Source organism: Palaemon carinicauda, chromosome 1 (assembly GCF_036898095.1).
Source record: "Palaemon carinicauda isolate YSFRI2023 chromosome 1, ASM3689809v2, whole genome shotgun sequence".
Classification (NCBI taxonomy): domain Eukaryota; kingdom Metazoa; phylum Arthropoda; class Malacostraca; order Decapoda; family Palaemonidae; genus Palaemon; species Palaemon carinicauda.
Genome location: NC_090725.1, coordinates 155,990,411 through 156,015,283, shown reverse-complemented (window position 1 = coordinate 156,015,283; position 24,873 = coordinate 155,990,411). Strand labels below are relative to the sequence as shown.

General features: G+C 36.6%; 1 protein-coding gene across 1 annotated transcript; it reads right to left on the bottom strand.

The window, feature by feature from the left end:
* Positions 1-7,578: 7,578 nt before the first annotated feature.
* LOC137652529 (chitinase-3-like protein 1) lies at positions 7,579-23,377 on the bottom strand. Its single transcript, XM_068385998.1, has 10 exons — positions 23,220-23,377; positions 15,844-15,992; positions 15,015-15,158; positions 13,748-13,879; positions 13,131-13,382; positions 12,591-12,776; positions 10,130-10,261; positions 9,778-9,951; positions 9,523-9,636; positions 7,579-7,874 (listed from the first exon to the last, which is right to left on the bottom strand). The coding sequence occupies exons 1-10, from the start codon at positions 23,269-23,271 to the stop codon at positions 7,737-7,739; spliced, it is 1,473 nt and encodes a 490-aa protein (XP_068242099.1). The 5' UTR covers positions 23,272-23,377; the 3' UTR covers positions 7,579-7,736.
* Between the last annotated feature and the right edge of the window lie 1,496 nt (positions 23,378-24,873).

Here is a 24,873-nt window from a genome sequence, read left to right as displayed (position 1 = left end):
CACTAGTTTTTGTACAAGAGTCAGAATGTAGCCTGGCACTCCAATTTCATCTCCCTCTCCATCTCTTCTTTACAAGTGGAATACAAGATAACTCCTCCGTCACAGCGATGCTTTTTAGAGAACCCAGGTCCCATTGCTGAGTACCAAAGACTGTGTCTCACGACAAATGTTGGAGATGAAGATATCCGAGAACATTGCTTCTCTTGACTCATGCCTCTTCAGAATCCATTGAGAATCAGGAAACAGAACCACCTGGAGGTTGGTATCTGGAAGAATTCATCTACACATTATGCTCTGAAGTGAAAATTAAGAGATTAGGTAGGAAGAAGGAAAAAAGGAAGGGAGAATGGAAGCAAAGTTATATATAAATCAATTATTACTAAGGAGCGACTAGCCGTTGCAAAAACTTTTGAGTAGCCTACAGTGCACTATGTGAGGTTCATTAACACCACTACCACTCTACAGGGTTTTAAAGATTACATTATATATAGTTGGCCCCCCAAAAAAGATTGTTTATACATTTGGTAGGAAAAATTCATAAAAAAAACACCTGTAATGAAAAGGAATAGTGATCAGATATCGGAGTGTAAATTGCTTGCAACTTAGTTGCTAACATGGAATGTCTTTAAGTACCTGTTCAACCACGTATTTTCTTTCAATAATTTTAGTTGTGTTTTGTGATTTCATAATCAGCGGATTTTTTTCCTTAATTTTGTCAGCGTATGTCATTTTCTCTGGTAAAATTACTGCCATATCCTTGTTCTGACTGCATCTATAACGTCTAAAACGCTTCCAGAAGACTAAAATCGCAGCCAGATCTTTGCTCAAACTGCCTGTATAACGTTTAAAACGCTTCCAGATGACTAAAATTAATGTCAGATTTTTATTCAGACAGCATCTACAAGGTTCAAAACGCTTCCAGAAGGATAGAATTACTGCCACAGGTTTTCTTTCTTAAGCAGCCTATAATGGGAATAAAGATTAAAAGGGCTGAAGGTGCCTGATGTAGATCCTTGGTGATAGTATGTGGTTTTTTCACGGATCTAAAGTTTAAATACAAGTCATCTCGAGCTTTCTTGAAACTAGGCCAGATCAGTTCTAAACTACCAATACCACTTATCTATGGTCGGGTCATAAACTAACTGAAGGGGTACTGGCTCAAAGTAAAATTTTCTTATGTATAAGTAATAATTGAAAATATGATAAGGGGGATGACTGCCTGCACTGGCATGGAAATCACCACTTATCTTCCTTTGATGGTAACACCATCCTTTATGAAGAAGGACGAATATCCAGGTGACATTCTTTGATCGTGTACAAGCATCGGATCCATGATAGTTTTTCCCTGATTTGGTTTAGGCGATTCAGTTTGGCGTCAATGTCATCGAAGTATAGGACATCTACTCTCGTGTCCAGACTGATTTCTTTCTTATTCATGGAATTTGGGAGCCTGGATAGAGCATCAGAAAGGGTCATCTGTGAAGATTTGTGTGTTTCGTATCGTATCCATATAGCTTTAAAAAGAGCCGTTTAAGGTGTAATGGTGTGCTTGCCAGGGGTTGCTCCCAGGTGCTGATTGGGGGTTATGGTCTGTAACGACACTGAACCTCTCACTCTACAAGTACTTACTAAATCTTCGAATGCCGAATACCAATACCAAGGACCCTCTCTCAGTGTTGCTGTAGCTAGCTTGTTTTGGGGAGAAAAATTTTATGGATTATGCAATTGCATAATTTGTGTCAGGGCTGCTCCTAGGTCTTTCATAGATGCACCAATTTCCAGGGTGAAAGGTTTTGTGTGGTCGTAATGCCCTGTTGCACTACTGAATGGAACCTGGTCTTTTAAGTTCTAGAAGCACATTTTCATGGTCCCGTTCCCAAAGGAATGGAATGTCTTCCTTCAGCAGGCCACGATGAGGCTGGGATTAGTTTGTGAAGTAGGGGATATATAGGCTCTGGTAGATCATGAGGCCCAGAACGCACCGAACGCCTTTTGACTCAGACACGGACATGTTATGGTTTGTTATTTTGTTTGGGTCTAGTAGGATACTGGCATTCGAGTATTGGTTCTGAAAGAAAGTTATCTCACTTTGTGATATGCAGTATTTTGAGGAACTCAAGCTGAATCCATATTCTGTTGCTCAGTCAAGGAATTTCAAGGCTGTGTCTTGCCAGATACTACCATGTCATTGGTGATGCTGGCAACACATGATAATCCCTCTAGCATTTCATCTATTATGGATTGGAAGATATCCCTGCTCATGTTAAGTTCAAAAGGGCAGTCTTGTTCAGCAGCACTGACTAAAGGGAGTCTTGAATGGGTGGGATACTTCAGTATTCTGCATTGGTGTTGAGTTTTGAGAAGATCTAGTAGAGGCATCACCCGAGGCTCCTTTGTTTGGGTATAGGTAGTAGGTTGGCCAAGGTACCAGCCACCCGTTGAGTTACTACCATTAGAGAGTTATTGGGCACTTTGACTGGTCAGATAGTATTACCCTGGATACCTCTGTGGGTACGGCCTGTTTTTCCTTTACCTACACATACACCGAATAATCTGGCCTACTCTTTCCACATTCTTCTCTGTCATCATAAACCTGATAACATTGAGATCACCAAACCATTCTTCTTCGCTCAAGGGGTTAGCTACTGGAAAGTAATTGTTAAGTGGGTGCTTTCCTTTTGGTAAGGGTAGAAGAGACTCTAGCTATGGTAAGCAGCTCTTCTAGGAGAAGGACACTCCAAAACCAAATCATTATTCTCTAATCTTGGGTAGTGCCATAGCCTCTTTACCATGGTCTTTCACTGTCTTGGCGTAGAGTTCTCTTGCTTGAGGGTACATTTGGGAACTCTATTCTATCTTATTTCTCTTCCTCTTGCTTTTTTAAATTGTCTGCACTAGGGTATGTAGGTTAAGGTTCATAGTCCCGAGTTGCTGGTAGAATGGTAGACCAAGAATTGTTTGAATGGTCTCGCCCATAACATAGTATCTTGCTGTTTTGATTTTGGGTTTAGAGTTCCTGTGTATTGCAAGTTTGATTTCATCTCACATTAACATCCTTCGATGCTCATGACTTCATGCAAATACGACTTCCACAGTGTTGACTTTGATGACCGCATGAAGTATTCAGTGGTTTTCCTGTTTCATTAAGCTATGCATTCCAAAAAATCTGGGTGTAAATTGTATACTAGAATTTATATCTATTTTATTTATATATGTCTGCTTGATTTTAAGTTGGTGTTAATTTATAAATTTTAAAATCCACTAAATCGAGCATCTTCCGTTTTTTTTTTTTTTTTTTTTTTTTTATACAATTATTACACATGCCAGACAGTTAGGCTTAATTGTAAGTATATTCCCCTGTAGTGCAAGATTACCCCCTGTATTCTTTATAGACATTTTTCAAGACATCTGCTACTACTAAGATGAATTAAGAGTTCTGGTCCGACATGGCACTTCAAGTTTTACGTAGACGTCTGAATAATGCAGACCAGGTTATGAGGCGCCCCATTTCAAACGACCCTGTTGGCAGTCCAGTCACTACCATGAGAGGAGCTAAAATCCCTCCCTCGTTCCATTAAGTTTAAGGTGTAGCCTACCTAAGTTTCTCTTCCACATTACAGTGATGAAGTGTGTTTGCAGTAGTTCAGACATTTGTGCCCCATCTTAAGTGAGACCCTCAAGCAGCAGCATCTCAGATCTTTCAGATTTAAAGCATCGAAAAGCCATCGAAAGTTCCGACCAATTAGGTCCCTCAATCAATGTTGTCACAGAGATATAGATTCAAAAAGAAACTGCAACTGAACATTAAAGGACCCCACCATTGGAACTTCTAAGGACTCAAGCATCAACCCATACTGTAGAACACCTTTCTGAATATGTGCGTTGGCAAAGGTGTCTAAATGGCTACACTTTCCTCTTTTGCTAGATGTACTGTATGTTTAGGCACCTTTTATTTAGGTATACTCATGTTTTGACGAAACTCTTGCTTACGGAATCATCTTGCATTTTCTTTGTATTTAAAAGATTATTGGTCTTTACATTTCATTTTACTCGATTTGACGAACTCTTGCTTATGGAATAATCATGAGTTTAATCTTTATCCCAAGCTTTGATCTACAATTTAAGCTAGTTACATTTTTTAGTAGCTTTGTACATTTTCTTATCCTTGTAGAGTTATGTAAATTGTGTGAATAAATTTACAGGATAGGTCAAAGCAACCATTGATTTTAACTAAGCCTTTTTTATGTTATTTTACAAATGCCATGACGAGTCTGAATTGAATCATTGGGAAAAAACCTGAAATGAATTATATAAAATCTTTATGTTGTTTCATAGACTTATTTTGGATTCATGACTCAGAAAAAAACAAGCACCCTTTTTTTCAAGAAGGAAATTAAAATTATGCATTTCAACAAAAGAGAATCATTAAATGACTAATTCAACCATTTTATCTCAAGGGCTATTGAGTTGAAGGAGCTTTAAATCTCAAATGATTTCGGTGTAAATATATGATTATTAGTGTCTCCTACATTTAATTTGAGCTACTAAGTGAACAATTCCTAGATTAGGACCTTCATGTAAGCTTATCTCATACAATACTGCTCCCCCACATACTCTTGCATTATTATTCAAGCCAAGGAGGTATTGTGATCGAGTTGGTTTATTTATTTGAGTACCTGTGGACACTTGCCTCTGGGCATAGTTACGCCAAAAATACTTGGCGATTTTTATGATTTTTTTACCGAAGATAGACCTTAGGACATGAACGCGCCCATTAAATTTTGGAGCTGATCCGGAATCTGGATATTAGATCCGGATTTGTATTTTTCGTGTGTCTGTGGACAGGATTATGCCACAATTACACGACAGAATTTGATAAAATTTTCACCACAGATAGATATTAGGTCCTAGACGACCCCATTGAATTTTGGAGATGATCCGGATCCGAATTCTAGTTTATCTATTTGATAATTAGCAGTGAACAGGATTATGTCACAACTACGCGACGGATTTTGACAAAATTTTCACCACAGATAAATATTAGGTCATGGATGACCCCATCGAATTTTGGAGATGATCCGGATCCGGATTCTGGTTTATCTATTTGTTAATTTGCAGTGAACAGGATTATGTCACAACTGCATGACGGATTTTTATAAAATTTTCACCACAGATAGATATTAGGTCATGGACGAGCCCATGGAATTTTGGAGATGATTCGGATTCTAGATCCAGATTTGCATTTTTTGCCAGTTTAAATATAACGTTAAAACTGCTCGACCGATTTTGACAGAATTTTCACCACAAATAGATCTTAGGTCATGGACGACCCCACTAAATTTTGGAGATGATCCGGCTTTTAGACCCAGATTTACAGTCTTAGCCATTTTGAATATAACGTTAAAACTGCGCAATGGATTTTGGCAAAATTTTCACCACAGATAGATCATAGTTCATGGACGACCCCATTAAATTTTGGAGATGATCTGGATACGGATTCTAGTTTATTTATTTGTCTGTGTACAGGATTATGCCAAAACTACCCTACGGATTTTGACGAAAAGTTCACCACAGATAGATCTTAGGTCATGGACAACCCCATTAGATTTTGGAGATTATCCGGGATCCGAATAATAGATCTGGATTTGAATTTTCCGCGTGAACAGGATTATGTCACAACTACGCGACGGATTTTGGTAAAATTTTCACCACAGATAGATATTAGGTCATAGTCGACCCCTTCGAATTTTGGAGATGAACCGTATCCGGATTTTAGTTTATCTATTTGTTAATTAGCAGTGAACAGGATTATGTCACAACTACGCGACGGATTTTGACAAAATTTTTCACCACAGATAAATATTAGGTCATGGATGACCCCATTGGAGATGATCCGGATCCGGATTCTAGTTTATCTATTTGTTAATTTGCTGTGAACAGTATTATGTCTAAACTACTCGATGGATTTTGTCGAAAATTTCTCCAGAGATAGATCTTAGATCATGAACGATGCCATTAAAGTTTGGATATGATCTGGATTCTATATCGCCCTTTTAAGGGTAATGTCAAAACAAATTGCCGGATTTTGACGAAATTTCCACTATAGATTTTAAGCCATGGATGACTCCATTAGCCTTTGGCGGAGGTCAGAAATCGCAGTTGGGTGTACTATCCCGTGCTAGGTGTAGCGCCTGAACACTGAGGTGGTACCATTAATGATGAAGCTAATATTGAGTATTCTTTGAACTTTAACGTGTGATGGTTGACAAACTGTATCACTGATCTGATCTGTTAGTGCGGGAGCGTTAGTGCTCCAAGCCCTCATGTCCTGATCTGGATATCCGTTACAGGGAGATCTTCCCGGGATTATTTCCAATACCAACATTAATTTTGATTTCCTATGTATATTGCCAAGTTACTTTAATATACTATAAGAATAGTTTCATTATATAATTGATATGTGAACAAACCTTGCTATTATCATTATTATCATAGAGACGTTCCTGGTGACAACAAGAGGATCTACAGTTGACTTGTAGCACCAGCCATCTCATTTTCCTTGAAGGGGGATTGGGATTTTGTTGCTCTCTGATCAGAATTTAAATAACAGTTATAGGGATCATCAATAAACTTCCAATTGAATATTTTCATTTAGGATTACTGTTCCATACAAGTATAATAAAGAGATACTCGTCTTGTATGGATATTTTTGGAGGGCTATGAATCTCGAGGGAACCACTTCCCAATGATAGACCTGTATCCCTAAGGCCCAGTCATAAAGTGCATTTAAAATATACTGAAACCATAACGTGTCCATTTGAAATACTGCATTTTGAAAACAATATATGTAACAAGTTTCTGTGGTAGTATCTTGTGAGTTGTTACATTATGTTAAAGTCTAAACAAACATTATCGGCAGATTGTTTTCTCTTTTAAAATTAGTAGATAAAAAAAGAGCCATTTAAGCAAGTCCTTAAAATCACCCAACTTCTATATCTGACACCCAATTTCTTATCGGTGATTCCATAAATCCTTTTGTGGACACATCATCACCAAGTTTCGAGTAACAGATACAAAGTATCAAGACTTGCTTAACCTACATGATGTTGTTTCTTGAATGCATATATTTAAATGATTTGTTTAATGTATGCTTCCTAATCCAATGTTTGATGTGCTACTGGTTTATTTAATTTTCCACCATGTCTTTCTTACTAGGAATTGTATTTCTGCGTACGCTTTATTCATTATTTGTTCCATCCCTATCATAATACTTTTCCTTTTACTTTTCCTTACCATTACATGAGCCTCGTGCTTTCCCGTCGATAGAAGAAAAAATCATAGCACATATTTAAACTGTTACAGTAAATATAGAAACTACACAGCCCACTGCATCATTTTAGATTTCAGTCATAAGGATAATGTTTTTTTTTCTTAGGAAAGTTGAGCAGAGTCTTTTATTACGATTCTTGATATTTTGAATTGCACATTATTTCTAAAGTGATTTGTACTCCCAGTCTTGTCAATTACCTACGATACCTTGGACATGAGAAATGTGTTCAGCTTATTCAAACAAATAACAAGAGTTTGTACTTTATTCATCCTGTGAAATACCTACACAAATCATATGTTAAAAGAATACAAACTATTGTCGCTCACTCAATTCCTGAATTTATCTGTAATTTCTTTTAATATTTCCACATTAGACAACAACTTTTCTATATGAAGTTATGTGTGAGTTAAGCTGGGCAATCATTAGGACAAGGATTGCCTGACAAAGCACACACTGTGTCCTTCCAGTCGCAGTAGAAGGCATTAGGGTTGAAGAGGGTTCCTGCAGGGCACTGATTTTCCATTTCTACCCATCCTGAAGTATCCTGCAAATGACGTAACAGATAATTTATAATAGTGAAGAAAAGTCTTGAGGAATACTTCACAAACAGACCTATTCATATGCAAATGTCATATACGTATGTATTTGATTTTATAGTTACCATATTATCATAAATTCAACACAAAAATATTGTTGTCACCATACATATATTCTTATTTATACCAGGTGGAGCCACAATGATAGTCTGACCAGCTATTTTTTCTCTGACCCCATACATGAATGGCAGTCTTTAACAACTGGGTTGACTGGTGTTGGTAGGAAAGCAACAGACAAGGGATCTAGCAACTTGAGATGAGTTATGCTACTCAGCCATCCACGAGAACAGTAAGGTTGGGGCTCTAGGGAAAATTTATCAGACCTGAGAAGGATCTATAATCAGGACCAACATGAATGAGTCACTACTAAATCGAGCATTTCTGCACATGGTATGCATCAGCTTGATCTCCTGGGCAGGAATAAAAAGTTGTTCTTATACAAATCAATGATCATCACACAAATGATCTTGGCGCATCTGTTGATCGGCACTGGCCTTTCTGGGAACAGTTATAATAATCTATCTGTCAGTATCATGGCATTAGATTTACAATCATAAGAATACTGTCCCACTATATCTGGAAGGATTCTCAACATATCATTCTATCTTTATGAAGGCCTATGTTTTTATGTATGTATTTACTTATATGAATATACATACATACACACACTCATATATACAAACATACATACATATATATATATATATATATATATATATGTATATATATATAAATATTTATATATATATATATATATATATATATATATATATATATATATATATATATTTATATTTATATATATATATATATATATATATATATATGTATGTATGTATATATATATATGTATGTATGTATATATAGATATATGTATGTATGTATATATATATATGTACATATATATATATATATATATATATATATATATGTATATATATATTATTATTATTATATATATATATATATATATATATATATATATATATACATATATTGTGTGTGTGCAATCTACAAACAGATAAACATAACCGATGATGACGCAATGTTACAAATAGAACACGATGTTGAATATAGTGGTGGACTCCCCCACCGTCAGTGCCCATTGGTTATGGACTCCGGTCTACCAAATGGTTGATGCTTAAAGTGTTCAGTCTTCTGGTTTCTTATTAGTCTTTAGGAAGATATTTTGTCATATATAGACACCGAAGACCAACGACTACTCGTGAACTTGATTACGTTTGTTTAGATTTCAATAAAGTGGAGGCTGATGGGATGGATATTCTACAACTCTTTGCCGGGCAATTCCGTATGGGAAGAAAATGAAAGCAGGGGAAAAAACTAAAGAGATAGGTTCGTCGTTTGAAGGATGGAAAGTTGATGCAAGGAGGGAATTCTTGAGCTATGTAACAGATGAGAGAAAGAATAAAAAAAAGACGTATTTGTAGCCATCCTCTATGAAACTTGCTTTAAATCAATGTGTCAAATATCATCCTATTCCTATTAAAACAGATTAGAAGCCCAGCTAACCGTGCAAAATGTAATTCCTCTAAATATTGTTTTGCCATGAATTCTTAGTATTTCCCAACTACTTACAAGTGAGCACATGTAGTAATGAGTGCAGTCATTTGGATCAGCATTAGGTCCTACGACGCTGCAGTGAGGAGATGGTGGAGGTGGAGTTGGAGGAGGGGTGGTTGCGAAGGGGTCCTTTTAAAAGAAGAAGAAACATTTATGAAGGTTTTTCAAAAAAAAATATATTCAGTTATATCATCACTGTAAATAAATGCTTTTGGATTCTGTATGATAATAATATTGTCGATATCAACTCAGCGATAAAGCATTGTTTACTCGAGTAGTATCTGGCTCCAAGGTTGGTGGTCTTGTGAAGTGACCTCCACTCAAGACATCATTGATGGATTGCAGAAGAGGGAACGCTTGACCGTGGCACTTGGCGTGGAAGTCGTCGGTCTCAACACTCCAAACCATGCAACCGGCTAAGCCCTTGTCCAAAACGTATTGCGCCTGCACGATACGTGAGAAATAATGAAAGTGAATATAGAAAATTTAGAAATTGATGTTATTTCCTTTTTATGAAGACTTGATCAATAGTATCAATTAAATTTGCCAAATATAGCATGGTCTCTGAAAAGAAGACCTACTGGAATTCACAAAAAAAAAAAAAAAAAAAGGCTCAACCTACCTTAACTGCAACAGAATCAACATCATCATAGGATACCCAGATTTGGTTGTGGGAGAAGGAATATGCATATGGCTCATGCATGGCTGGATCATGGACTATGGTCCAATCCTCTGTCCTTTCGAAGTCACAAATCTAAGAGAGGATAGAGTTAGAAGTTTTGCATAAATATCAAGCAGCCAATGCCAATTGATCTCACATTCCTGCCAAGTGATAATGCAGGTAAATTCTTTAATTTACTATTACATAAATTTTCATAATCATTCAGATATTTTATAAAAATTCAAACAGACACACCCATATATATATATATATATATATATATATATATATATATATATATATATATATATATATATGTATATATATATATATATATATATATATATATATATACATATATATATGTATATATACATATATATATATATATATATATATATATATATATATATATATATATACATATATATATGTATATATATATATATATATATATATATATATATATATATATATACACACACACACATATATATATATATATATATATATATATGTATGTATATATATATATATATATATATATATATGTATGTATATATATATATATATATATATATATATATATATATATATATATATATATATATATATATATATATTATTTGTGGTAGTACCTCGGTTTTGAGTTTAATAAGTTCTAGGAGCAAGCTCGTAACCCAAAATGCTTGTAAACCAAAGGCATTTTTTCCCACAAGAAATAAGAGAAATTCATTTGCTGCAGTCCATTCATTCATAAATACATATATAAACTCATGTTTTTATGGAAAAATTGAAATAACTCTATAAAAAAAATTTAAGTGACATGGAAAGTAGATGAAAAGTCTACATGGCAACACTAGTTCCTGACCTAAAGAGAAGCCGTGAAGGGCATATGCGTAATTTATCATGCGAGCACAATGATTTCCTTTTGTGCTGTTGTCACTGTGGTAATGGATGGATGGATTGAGGACATCCTGTTCTTAGAATCTTCCGAAATGGCACAGTAGTAGGATGTTATTGCCCTCTGGAGCACCCATTGCAAATGCAATACCACCTGCCTGTGTGCTCATCTGATGGACTGCTATTGCACATCTTTCAGCTGGATTAATATGCGCAGTATATATGTAACCCATAATTAATCTACCTGTACAGGCACGCTTTTTGAGCCTCAAATTCTAATTAATCTAACAGTGTTATTTTCTTATTTTCCTTCTTCAAAATATTTCAACCATTTACACTTCTACAAAAAACCTTATGACTTTTGTCTGTCCCTTCTTCTATAAGAAAATTATATTATTAAAAACACAAGTTACCATGGACCCGTGCTCGATTTTACCTTAGACATATCACTTGATTAAAAACTGATTGCACACACACATTAAAGGTAATACTGTTTATAGTACATTATTCATAGAGATATATCTCATCTCATGTCAAAAATTTAACACATTTTAATTTGAGAATCTCAGATAGTACGAGTATTTCGTGACACCAGAGAAATTCGGCTCATTGCAGGGTAGTGTTTTGTACAGGGCTTGTCCACCAGAAATGCAGACGCAGAGGGGGGGGGGGGGGGATTTTTGCTTACAAACTGATACAATGCTTGTATACTAATTTGAAATTTCGTGCTCATATACCAGTTTGCTCGTATCCCGAGTTACTCGTAAACCAAGGTAATGCTGTATATATATAAATATGCAAGTCTAAATAAACCTTATATATGTATATATATATATATATATATATATATATATATATATATGTGTGTGTGTGTGTGTGTGTGTGTGTGTATGTGTGTATACTGCATATGTATGTGTCTTTATGTAATCTATTATTATTATTATTATTATTATTACTAGATAGAGCAGAATGCCATAGGCCTTAGATCTCCAACAGGGAAGTTTCTGGAAAGATGATTTTGAACAGCACATTGACACTTGTCTACTGTATTCTATTTGGCTCGTTCAGTTAGCTCCTTTACGTATTAAGACTCATCTAAAATGAATAATCATGTATGGGAAATAAGGTATTTTTTATTTAATCTTCACTCATTCAGACAAAGAACCATACAGTACTATAATTGTGCTTATGTGAAACAATAGTATAACATGTCTATGCGTAAAAGTGTTAAAATAATCATAATAAAATAACGTGATTATGTTATTAAGAAAGTTAGAAAAATCCTGTCGTAATACTAGAATCTTCATTAGCAGATGACAGCGGAAAATGTTCAGGGAGGTAATCATAAACAGTAAATTTAAACTGATTTTACAGTTCTTGGAGGAAAGATATTTAATAAATATAAATTTGTCTCGCAGATCCATGTTAAGCGAAACAACTTCTCTGGTCAAAGAACCAAACCAATTGTAATATTTGTTTCGAAAATTGATTGAAATTAAAAACTGTTAAAGAATCTCACCTCATTGTAGCCCAAGAACCCATTTTGTCTGGTGAATGGTCCAGCAGTACCAGCCTGAGACGCGGGAGCATAGTATCCAGTTTCAGATGTGGAATCAAGCCTCCATGTTCGCCCATACAGAGGAATGCCCAAAACCAGCTTGTTTGCTGGGGCTCCCTTTTCGAGCCAGTAGTTCACAGCAAAGTCCTGAAATAAAAACGCGTTTTATAGTTGTGATATCTTGAAATGAATTAGAACTTATTTCTATTGGTGAACGGTCATGAACAACCATATACGCAAGTAAATAACTCAAGTGATTAAACAATACCCCTGAAACTGCCAGATCTATCAGGAAACATATTCAATGGAGCATTGTAATGGAATGCTATTATGGGCTAAATTAACCCTTAAGCATTCCTTACAAATAACTAGGATGTTCTATTCTCTGATTTATTCAAGAGGAAGAGTGAGATGATGCATCTGATCGTATAACTATGACTAAAGGGATGTTTTTCCTTAAGTGTTAATTAAAATGTTTGCCAAAATATGAACTTCATTTACCCCATTCAGGAAAAGGTTGTCACCGGTATCGTCTGGGTGAGGGTAAAGGCAAGACTGGTGATGGGTGTATTTCTCCCAGCTTCCGTGCAGATCGTACGCCATCAGGTTGATGAGGTCAAGGTGTTGGGACATACCGGGGATGTCATAGGCAGGGTCAATTGTTGCTTTACCTGCAGACACAGCAGCTGTGAGAATCATACCTTCAGCTTGCAGCGCCTGTTTCAGATCACTTAGGAGGCTGACGAAGTTAGTCTGTGGATAGTTTTTTTTTTTATTATTATTATTATTAAATATGAACACTTAAAGGTTGACAAAACAATTCTCTATTACGTCATAGAATATGAAAAAAATATTCATGTTATTCAAACTTTTTCAATGTTTAATTTCTTATAATTTTGATTTCTTCCATTTTGGACATTAATGGGATATAGGGGCCCTGATGCACTTATCGTATAAAGCTTATATTTTATGTGAATCGCAATCATTTGAGGATGCATGACAAACGACCAAGGTTCTGGGAAAAGGTATAAGGTAAATAAACGAATTCTTCAGGACTCTAATCTTTGGAGTTCAAATGTAGTTCTTATTCAAGTTCATTTCTTATAAAGAGAACTTACGTGATCTTCGGGATTGCCGCCTCGCTGTGTAGGATATTCCCAATCCATGTCCAGACCGTCAAATCCATGGTTTTTGAGCAAAGCTATGGAAGAGTCGACGAAGATCTTTCTCTTTGCTGGATCTGCTGCCATCTGAGAAATAGGGTCAAATATTGTAGTAATTCGTTGGAAAGCAAAACTACGTATCCCTTTAATTAACTAAATTCATTCCAGGTCATTAATTTAGTAAAAAACACAGTTCATGTGGTTTCACACGCGTTAGAAATAGTTATCATATTCAGCTCCCTCAGAATAAAACTTTAGCTTTGTTGCAAAAATTTCAAATACTATATTTATAGCATCTGACCGCATTACAAAAAAAGGCAACAGTAAACGTTGACCAAAAGTTTTTAAATAATATGATGTTTCATGAATAACACACACACACACACACACACACATACATATATATATATATATATATATATATATATATATATATATATATATATATATATATATATATGCAGTACACACACACACACACACACACACATATATATATATATATATATATATATATATATATATATATATATATATATGCATAAATATACAGTTATACATATATATGTATATGTATATATATATATATATATATATATATATATATATATATATATGTATATATATATACACATATATATATATATATATATATATATATATATATATATATATATATATAGTCATGAAAAATTTCATGCATATTAGTCAACAGAGAATAGACTTCTCTAAAATTTTCAAATAATTTCTACGAAAGTAAAAAAACTTGGTGGAAGTAAATAAATGAGCATTTCCTTTCATAGCCTCATCTTCCTATGCGATCCTTTACTTTTAGTTGTATTTTCAGAACTTTTCAAAGCAACAAGCAGGCTATTGTGTGAAGCTGCTCATCACTCCATGTATCAATGGGGGAAAGAAACCGATGAAATTATGCATGGCCTGAATATACATTCCATGCTTAATTCCACGCAAATGAATTATACTTTTCATCAATAATAAAATTTATTAGAAAGTTCTTGCTACTAGTGTAAGTTTGATTACACTAACTTCAAGATATACTAAATTCCTGATCTAGTATTTAGATATTTAAATACTAAACATTGATGAGAAATTATGGCTCTTCGTATATAGTACAACGTTTTTAAGCAACCATAAATAGCCCAAGCGTTACGAAGAGTGTAAACCATCTCATGAAGAGTAATGAAAAATGGCATATGCCTACCGCAGAGTAAGAGGCTGAGCCTTCATTCCATCCGCCAACTCCCAGAAGAGTCTTCAAGTTCACGTTTCTCTTTTTGAGTTTCACGAAGCGGTCGTATGCACACTTGCCCCCTCCCTCACACAGTTCGTTCCAGGGATCCAGAACCTATTTCGGATAAAATTAAAACAAAATTTATGTTGTGAGAAGAATTCTTTACCAGTTTAGATTAAATATTAGAAAATAAATTGATAGTATTATGCTTTTCAGAGAATTTCTTCAATTCTTTAGGTTGTACAAAAAGAAAGAGAAAATCAGATCTGTAGGTCAAAGTTGTTATTTTTCTTCAAGGATTGACAGGTTATCTTGATATGAGTGCAGAAAAGAATGGCTTTAAAAAGAGGAAGTGAGAGTGCATCAATGCTTAGTACCTCCTAACAATAATGTTATTTTCTCCACTACAAAATTTTAATATGTATTAGAAATACGATAAATAGGAAATTTGATTAAATGAGAAATCACTTTAAAACACTTGGATTGTCACTCTTTGGTATTCCGAAAATAGAAGAACTGCTAGATTAGTCCTATCGTTATCTAACATTTTATATACTGTTTCCTTTACTGTCCTCTTTTCTTTACTTTTTAACTAATGTGATATAAGAATGAATAGTTTAAAAGACAGGAAAAATATGTAAATCTGCCATTGAACACAAGCAAAGGTCATCAACACAAAAGGCACGAAGTTGAGCGATGCATTTCAAAGTATAAAATGTTTCATCTATGATAAGATGGTCCTTTTTGAGTAGACATTTTATTCACTGTAGTGACAGAATGAGACATCAGCCCTGTTTACCTTAATCTCGTTGGTGGTGGGATTGAGTCCAGCAAAGGCAAAGATGAGATGGGTGCAGAGAGCAGGGTCTACATCCTCCACGTCAAACTTGCCCTCTCCTGGTCTGTACACAGCCCACGAACTGAAGTAACAGACGACTACTTCAGCCTCTGTTAAAAAAAAACAAAGAAAATGTCTCATACTTGTTAAAATGGGTTAAGAAAGATAAAATCCATCTTTTAATTCCGATGGCTGTTGGCTTAGTTTCTGTGTGAATTGCTATTCCAACGGCAAAATAAACCATAATGGATAATTCTTCATAGTTAGATACCATTTTGTAAAGAATGCAAAACAAAATATGAAAGGGTTGGGCAATTCCAACGAACTACTAGAAAGATGGAGGAAGCACGGTCTACATATATACTTAGACCGTAGGAGGACGTACTGTACAGTAAAAGTGCAGTCTTTCCATCAGTTTTGACATTCAGCCTAGGGTCACTTATCTGCGTTCTCTGATACTTTTCACCATTTTCTGTAGCATCTTAATTCCTTTGCATTAGAATAGATGATACTTTCGCTCGCAATTATGAAATTTTTGTTGCGCTACCTTAATACATACTGATTGTTCGTGAACTGGTATAAACGGGTCCACACTAATAGTTATTGTTCAGCAAAGGTGCGTGTATGATATGTTTTGATCATGTGCTGCTGACTAATATCGAGCGACAACCGGTTACTGTTGTGATGGTCAGTGAGTTCTATGTTATCTTATAATAAATATCGATGTGAATCCTGCTGTCTTATTATGAACCAAACCCAATATGGCGCAGTGAGTTTTCGAGCCAAGCCATGCTCCTGATATAAAGATGATCCCAGTGTATGCCAGGACGTGCCTCTCCTTCAAAGTCAAGGGCCGTTATGTTGGCGTAAAACGATAATCGCGGACCATCGACGTGCCATCCATACCCTTCATGATCCCCTTCCTGGTTCTAGAGCATGTGCTGGCAAAGTCTCTGTTTCTACTGCCCCTGACACATGTGATGTTGCCATGTGCCCAATGGCCTTTAGGTCCTGGAAGCATTCGATAAAGTAATGGATTCATCTTAACAACATTGTCCGGCACTACAACGTACACTGGATGCTTGGTACTCGGATGCCAAATGGAACACCCTTACTCCAGATATGGCTTTAGATACCAAAAGAAATATTGTATTACAGTCGTCTAACCAGGCTCTCCAGTGGATGGAATTCTTTGCCCCCACCCACGGGTGTGAGGATTTCATGAGTAATTATTTCTTAAATGTGCCCTCAAAAGGCCACAGATTGTGAATTCCATTGCCCAAAGTGTGGGGAGTGTTTAGTTGAATATATACTATTACGTAAAATAATGGAAGGTCTTAGTGATCCAGTATCAAAAAGACATGTATATCAGGCATGTGATACGTTCAAAAGTGTAGATGACCTTTAGGTTTTGTCTTGTACCTTTGAATTTACGTGCCAAAACGTTGAGTGCCCTGTGTGTATATGGGTGGGAGTTAGCCAGCTCTTCAAGTGATGATGTCCCAGCCAGGGATGACGTCACTGCCAGTGATGACATTGAACCAGACGTAGCTGCATTACGTGGCAATTCAAATGCAAAGCAATACAGAAACTGGGGAACATCATTCCCCTGGTCGAACATCATGCCCAGCAAAAGGTGTGACGTGACCTGGGTGCCAAAAGGTAGGGCACTTCTGGAAATGCTATAGGAGCACGAAGAAGGCACAGCCTGCTTCAAAAGTGGTGTTCATTACAGAGACACACCTCTCCTCCCATCCCACTATCAAGGTCAGTGTCTCTTATGAGAGGGGGAGATCGGTGTCCGCATTCGCTGTAGCAGACACAGGAGCTCATATCTATATTTCTGTACCAGTGATGCTTTCCAGCCTGCAAATAAAATCACCAGAATTGCAACCTCGAGTGGATCAGAAGGACGTAGCCAATCTGTGAGTGAAATGCCTCGGATCAACGTCATGTACTATTGAAGTATGTGGGCAACGTAAAAAGCATGAGGTTCTTTTTGTACCAACGGCAAAGAACTTTTGTATGTCAATGAGTTCCTATAAAGAGCTAGGATTGGTGCTACTAGGGTTTCCTACCCATTTCCTACTTGTTGCATCAGCAGACATCACCAGTGAGGCAGTGTCACAGCCATACCGTTCTCACATAACAAAGCAGATTACAGTACCATTCCAGCCCATAGAGGAGAACATCCCAAGACTAGAATAATGGTTATTACATCACTTTTCATGTACAACCTTTAAAACTACAAGGGAATCTTTACCTGTAATGAAAGGTAAGCAGCACTACATACATTTCTAACCTGACACCATAATGTATGTCTGTCATATACCGACAGAATCCCCAAGCGAGGGAAGATTTCATGGTCCAGCTGGACGAGCATGTTTAAAAATTCTTGATAGAACTAGTCCCAGCAGGGGATGCGATGGAGTGGTGAGCTAGGTCGTTGTAGCAAAGAAGACATGGCAGCCTTGCCGCACAGTAGACTTTCAACAATTTAATGCACACGGTATCCGGGAGACTCACCATATACCAGAGCCCTTCAACATGATTTCAAGCATTCCTATACACACATATAATACTACAGTACACATCCATTGAGGCTTCCACCAAGTGGAGTTGGACGAGAATAGCTACACACTCACAACATTCCTCCCCCCATGGGGACAGTATCGTTACCGTAAGACCCATGGGTCATTGCTGAGCATCCAATGCTTATATGAAAAAGTTCGATGACGCCCTGCAAGACATCATCAGAAGCATAGCTGCGTCGATGACACGTTGCTTTAAGATTACAGCATTGAAAAAGCATTTTGGCCCATTTTTTTCATTTCTTTTTGCTTGTGCCTCCATAGGGATAACACTCAAACCAGAAAAGCTCAAATTCTATCAGAGAAAGGTTACCTTTGTTGGATACCACCTGGGATGGGAGGCTTATAAGTCCGCAGACAAACGTCTAGACACTATCCGTAACTTCTATATACCAGAAAAGCCCTCCATCACTGATATTTTAATGTGGTACGAATTTCCTAATCAGTTAGCCCCCTTCCTCGCAATAGTGCCATTCATGGGGTTCTTCAAGCACCTCATCATGAAGCTCACGGAAAAAAATGTATATAGAGATAGTCAACTGCACAGTAAACTCCTGCAGGCACAGGAAGGCATCTCTCAGCTGACCAAGGAAGGCTTGGCATATTATGACAAGATATGCCCTACGACAACCAAGATTGATTGGAGTAAAGAGGGCATTGGTTTTGTCATCTTCCACCAGTATGGTGCTGGTCAGTCAGCTGATAGCCCCCCCCCCCCCCTATAGAAGGAGAAGCACCCTTACAGTCACCTGGTGCTTGCGGAAGGCCAGGTTGTTCCAGCTTTGGTGCCTTATTCTCGCCATCATAACAGATCACAGTACACTTGTCAAACTGCTGGTGATAGGGCCCTTAAGGATATCATCAACCCGAGGTTGTTCAACCTGAAAAAAAAGACACTCTAATTCAAGTTCTACATCAAATATCTGCTTAGAAAGAGGAACTCTTCTTCAGATTGCCTTTCTAAGATAGACAACTAGGGGATTGTCCCGTGAAGCTTCTGACATGGACTTGTAGAACGATATTCAAGTGGCAGTAGCTGGTACAACCATGGCCGTTTTGAAATAGAACACCATCCTATTGGATGCAGAGTGCGTCAAGAACACTGCATCCAATGACCTGGTATATCAACTATTGCTAGCCATGGTCAGACCAGGTGACTAGCCCCAACAGAAGTCACAAAAAATCACCTGCTTTTGCCCGCATCTTAGTGTTTGAGATTGACTAGCAATAAATCAGGATCCAGTAACTTACTCAGTGGATCAAGGATGCATACGTTTGATCATCCACAAAGATTTACATTGTCAGGTGGCTGCTGAACTACACACAGGACACCAAGGCCTCGATTTTATACTTAGAATGGTCAAACAGTCCATATATTGACCGGGAATAGAAGATCTTCACTATCGTTGGGCCCAATGCAGCTCATTTGATGAACATTACCCTTCATTGCCTCCCAAAGCACTGGTACTTACACACCCAGCAGAAAACCCTTTCCAGCAGGTCGTTGAAGATTTTTCAGGTGGGAGGCAACGTATGCAGGGCATACAAAGACAGAACAATGGGGTGGTTAGAAGTAGCTCATTTCCCTAGCGATGCCACATCTAACAAAATAATAAGTAACCCCCTTCAGTCCTAATTTTCATTTCGGGGGCTCTAGAACAAATATTGACTGATGGAGGTATAAACTTAGCCAGTGAAGAGATGGAGGCCACCTTCAAGGTCCATCTGCCAACGGTAGGACACACGCTGCTGTTAAGTCTGGAAAGAGGCTCCTCCAAAAAAACATGTCAAATGGCGGCGCCCTCAAGTCAGAAAAGACAGCCTTGGCGATATTTTAGTATCTCAGAGGGGTCAACAAGTCTCTGTCTCTGTTTGCAATGGGCCGCCAACTAAGTGAAGGGGTTGCTATAGCCAAAAGACAGCTTCTGGTAGACAAGTACTGGAGGTGGACGATGTGTCAAAGGAAATTGCAAATGGTAAAATTGCATGAGGGTATGTGGCTTTTAACATTACAAGGACTTGGGTGTATATACAGAACCAAGCTACCAAGCAGTGGGATAGAACAAGTGTAATCTCAGAAATCAGACTCTACCAACAGTACACAGTTGTAATCGACGGGAGCGCCAGGCTTTTACTCCTATCAGGAATTTATTATCGTTAGTAGGACTCGAATGGCTGCTGGAAAACCCAAGTGGCTCACAGACTTCATGTGATATTTCCTTGTCAACTTATGTAATCATGGCAATAAAAACTCGCATTTTATGTTAAATGTAAATAATTTACCAAGATTAGATTTTTTTTTTTCAACCAAACATTAGGTTCCATGCATGTCACTCTTCTCTGAACCTGAAGTTATTTAATTTTGCCTTTCTCCTTTACTATGCTCTGTTAAAAATTTTCCCTAATAAACGGTAAATGCCTTGCAATATTTATTCTAGGATATTTACCGTTTTAAAAACGGATATTGACGTTAAGTGGTGATATTATGGTCATCAACCCGTAAAAGATAATAACAAAGTAAGGTAAATTTACGGCCGCCTGTATTTTACTGAAATATACGGCTGAGAACAGTATATTTTTACGGAGAATTTCCGATTAGAATCACTTTTTTTTTTTTTTTTTGTATATGTGTAACCGCCCCTTTAATGGTTATCATATATAATTTTGGCAGGTTTAGGGTGTACGATATGTTTCGATCACGGGCTGCCGACTGATATCGGCGACATCGGGGTACTGTTATCTTACAATAAACACCGTTGTAGATCCTGTCGTCTCATAAAACCCAAGAGTGGGTGAAACTAAATCTCTTGTCAGAGATTTTGAATAGTTGATTGCATCAAAATTGTATTCAAAATAGAGTCTATGAATAAGAAGATTCGCCTACTCGTCTATCATATATCAATTTAAGATAGGGAATTATTTTATTTTGGCAATTAATAAATCTACTTGCGCAGAAAACATATCAAGGAATACTATTATTATTATTTATTATTATTATTATTATTATTATTATTATTATTATTATTATTAGCTAAGCTACAACCATAGCTGGAAAAGCAAGATGCTATAAGCCCAAGGGCTACAACAGGGAAAAATAGCCCAGTTAGGAAAGGAAATAAGGAAATAAACGGTATAAGAAGTTTGGAAAAATTTAAATAAAACATTTTAAAAACATTAACATTAAAACATATTTGATATATAAACTATAAAAGGACTTATGTAAGCCTATTCAACATAAAAACATTTGCTGTCACTTTGGACTTTTGAAGTTCAACTGATTCAACTACCCGATTAGGAAGATCATTCCACAACTTGGTTCCAGCTGGAATAAAACTTCTAGAGTACTGTTTAGTATTGGGCCTTATGATGGAGAAGGTCTGACTACTAGAATTAACTGCCTACCTAGTATTACGAACAAGATAGAACTGTCGGGAAGATCTGAATGTAAAGGATGGTCGTAATTATAAAAAAAAAATCTTATGAAACATGCATAATGAAATACTTGAACGACGGTGCTGGAGATTAATATCTAGATCAGGAATAACCGCTAATGTTACTATGTTGTTTCTCTTCCCTTCTCAGTTATTCATAAAAATTGGTAAACATTTATCCAACAAGTCGTCGGATTCTAGGTGATGAAGATTAAATATATTGTTCAAGAATTCACCACCAAGTGGAGTTAACAACAGTACCACTCAGAAGTGTGGAAAAAAAAGTGTTGTCATGCTTGTTTGTCCGCGGGTATCTAAAAAAAAACTAATAACTGAATTTCACTCAAATTTTGAAGAACGATGGACGAGGAGACTATTAAAGTTGATTAGATTGTATAGTGGCTCATCCGCTTCAGATTTCAAATCTAGGATTTTGATACCGTTGTGCGTATGGTGAGGAGGCGGGGGGGGGGGGGGGGGGGGTCTGCTTTCGGAGAGAAAATTCCCTTTATCTCCATTATCTCGTATTGACTATACTACACTATAGTATTGCCTTGATGAGAGAGAGAGAGAGAGAGAGAGAGAGAGAGAGAGAGAGAGAGAGAGAGAGAGAGAGAGAGAGAGATTAAATGGAAAAATGCAGTATGCATCCGGTTAATGATGTTATAAAATGTTTACTTAACTACTCAACAACATAATGCCTGTTTCCACATCAAATGTTATCTCTGATTTTCCGTTCTATTCGAAACCTTATTTAGTTTATCCTTGTGCTTAGTCTCTAAGTTATTTGCATGGTGATACGCATTTAGCTCCAGATGAAGTGGTTAAAGGTACGAATTTCCTATTTCATCATTAAACCAGCGATTTATTTAGGGGCGATTTGTACAATCTAGCTATCAAGATTGTATTATAATTTTCTGACAAAAAAAAAAAAAAAAAAAAAAAAAAAAAAAAAACTCTTGATTAACTTTGAAAAGCGCAATTGAACTCGTGAGTCGTATTTGTTTTCGAGATATAGGCTACCTTGCATTTATTAGTGAGTATTATGTATAAAATTGCTTTTCATTTCAGCAAAAACTTTACTAACGGTATTCTAACGTAATAGTAATAGACCATGGCTTGTACTCGATGAAATCATAGAAGTTGTATGAAAGTCTAGTTACTAGTAGGCTACGTCCTGCATATACGCTTATTAATCATTCTGGACTCACGAATGTAGGCTAGTCTGTAAGTTGAGATGAACCCAAGCAATGTCACCTCTTCTCCTTCACAAATCCAAATTCCTACGAACCAATGAAAGAACACATTTTCTTACCGATGGAGGAGAGGAATACTCCGAAGAGTGAAAGCAGCAGCAACAACCTCATGGTGCAGCTAACCAAGATGGTCTACAGCAGGCCAGTGGAAGTTGGTGTCTTATGAGGATGAGCCTCCCACGACATGAGAGCCGTCACGTGGCCAAGGAATGATTAGGGACATTTGGTTGGGTTTCGCAATACTGTACTAGTGTTTTTTTAGAACTGCTTTTTTTAAAATAAATGACAAACAGATAAAGCTTTTATATCGGTGCAATTGCACCTGCTATAATATCAGATCAATCTAGACGTAGTTTTGGGTATCATGCTAAGTTACGAAGATGAAGCCAGCCCACTTGTTAATGTTTGTTTGATAATTAGGCTAGGCCTACATGTACGTTTTATACAATACATACGCTCTCTCTCTCTCTCTCTCTCTCTCTCTCTCTCTCTCTCTCTCTCTCTCTCTCTCTCTCTCTCTCTCTCTCTCTCTCTCTCTCTCTCTCATATATATATATATATATATATATATATGTGTGTGTGTGTGTGTGTGTGTGTGTGTGTTTATAATCGCTCAACCATTGTAGTCCTGATGAACTCACGGGAAAAGGGAGATATATTTCAAGGGGAATTTATATTATTGTTTGTTATGAAGGCGTTGGTAATATACATAATATTCTTTCTTGTTTTTATTAGGATTTGACTATCATTCCTGGTTCTCCTCAACCTTAATTTAGATATTAATTTTCCGTTCATTTTAATTTGCATAATATTATAGCCTTAATCATAATTTCCATTCATTATTCGGCGTAAATGACCTTAGATATCAGGATGCCTTAAAACTTTAAATCAATTAATCAATCCATTCATTAACTTTATTAAATTATATTTCTTGGTTATTTATTTTATATTTTCTAGTTTATTGTTAAATATTTGATTGTAATTTGTTTGAATTAGGTCATTGGAAGACAGTTAGTTCAATATTCATTAATTGCCCCCTTGGTTGTTAAGAGATCACTGGTTTCCAGCGTCTTTGGCTATTTACTAATTACCCATGTCATTCTTTGCCTTCTCCGAGGTTTGGTGATTGGGAAAGGAACTCTAACTGTTAGGCAGGCAAAGGTACGGCCTTCTAGTAGGCAGTATTGCCCAGTACCATACCACACCAACTCAGGACGGAAGTGCACCATATCTCATTCCATGCTACCCAAAGGCATTTCAGACATACGAACAATGAATATGGAGTAATAACGGCCACCATCACCGGGAAGAATCTGTCACCATCTCATTGTGATCTTCATGTCTACGTCTAAGTTCCAGGATGATATCGGTTGGTCTCCGAAAACTCGAGTTCAGTTTGTAATAGAGAGTCCGAAATCATTTTTAAGGATAATGCTTACCCCCAAAAATTGGGTTCCAATGACCTAATTTAGGCGTTACTCTTATTTTTTCTTATTTCATAATCATTCATATAGCCCATATTGATGTTTTTAAAGTACGACGTATGCATTGTGTATTAGATATTGCGCATAGAATTTGATTATTACAAATATGTTCATGGGTTTTCGTGCATTATTGTTTATAGGACTTGGAACGAGTTGTACGTAGCACGGTCATCCCCTGCGCGACCTTGAGACCTTTGAGAATATTCGTTAGGGCTAAGTGCGTCAATAA

What these genes read in the sequence shown, in the direction of transcription:
- LOC137652529 (XM_068385998.1), bottom strand. Translation starts at nt 23,271, where the DNA reads ATGAGGTTGTTGCTGCTGCTTTCACTCTTCGGAGTATTCCTCTCCTCC. An exon ending in GCGGCAATCCCGAAGATCAC is followed by an intron (nt 13,383 to 13,747) that starts GTAAGTTCTCTT and finishes AACTATCCACAG; the next exon opens with ACTAACTTCGTCAGCCTCCT. An exon ending in TGGAGCCAGATACTACTCGA is followed by an intron (nt 9,637 to 9,777) that starts GTAAACAATGCT and finishes TTCTTTTAAAAG; the next exon opens with GACCCCTTCGCAACCACCCC.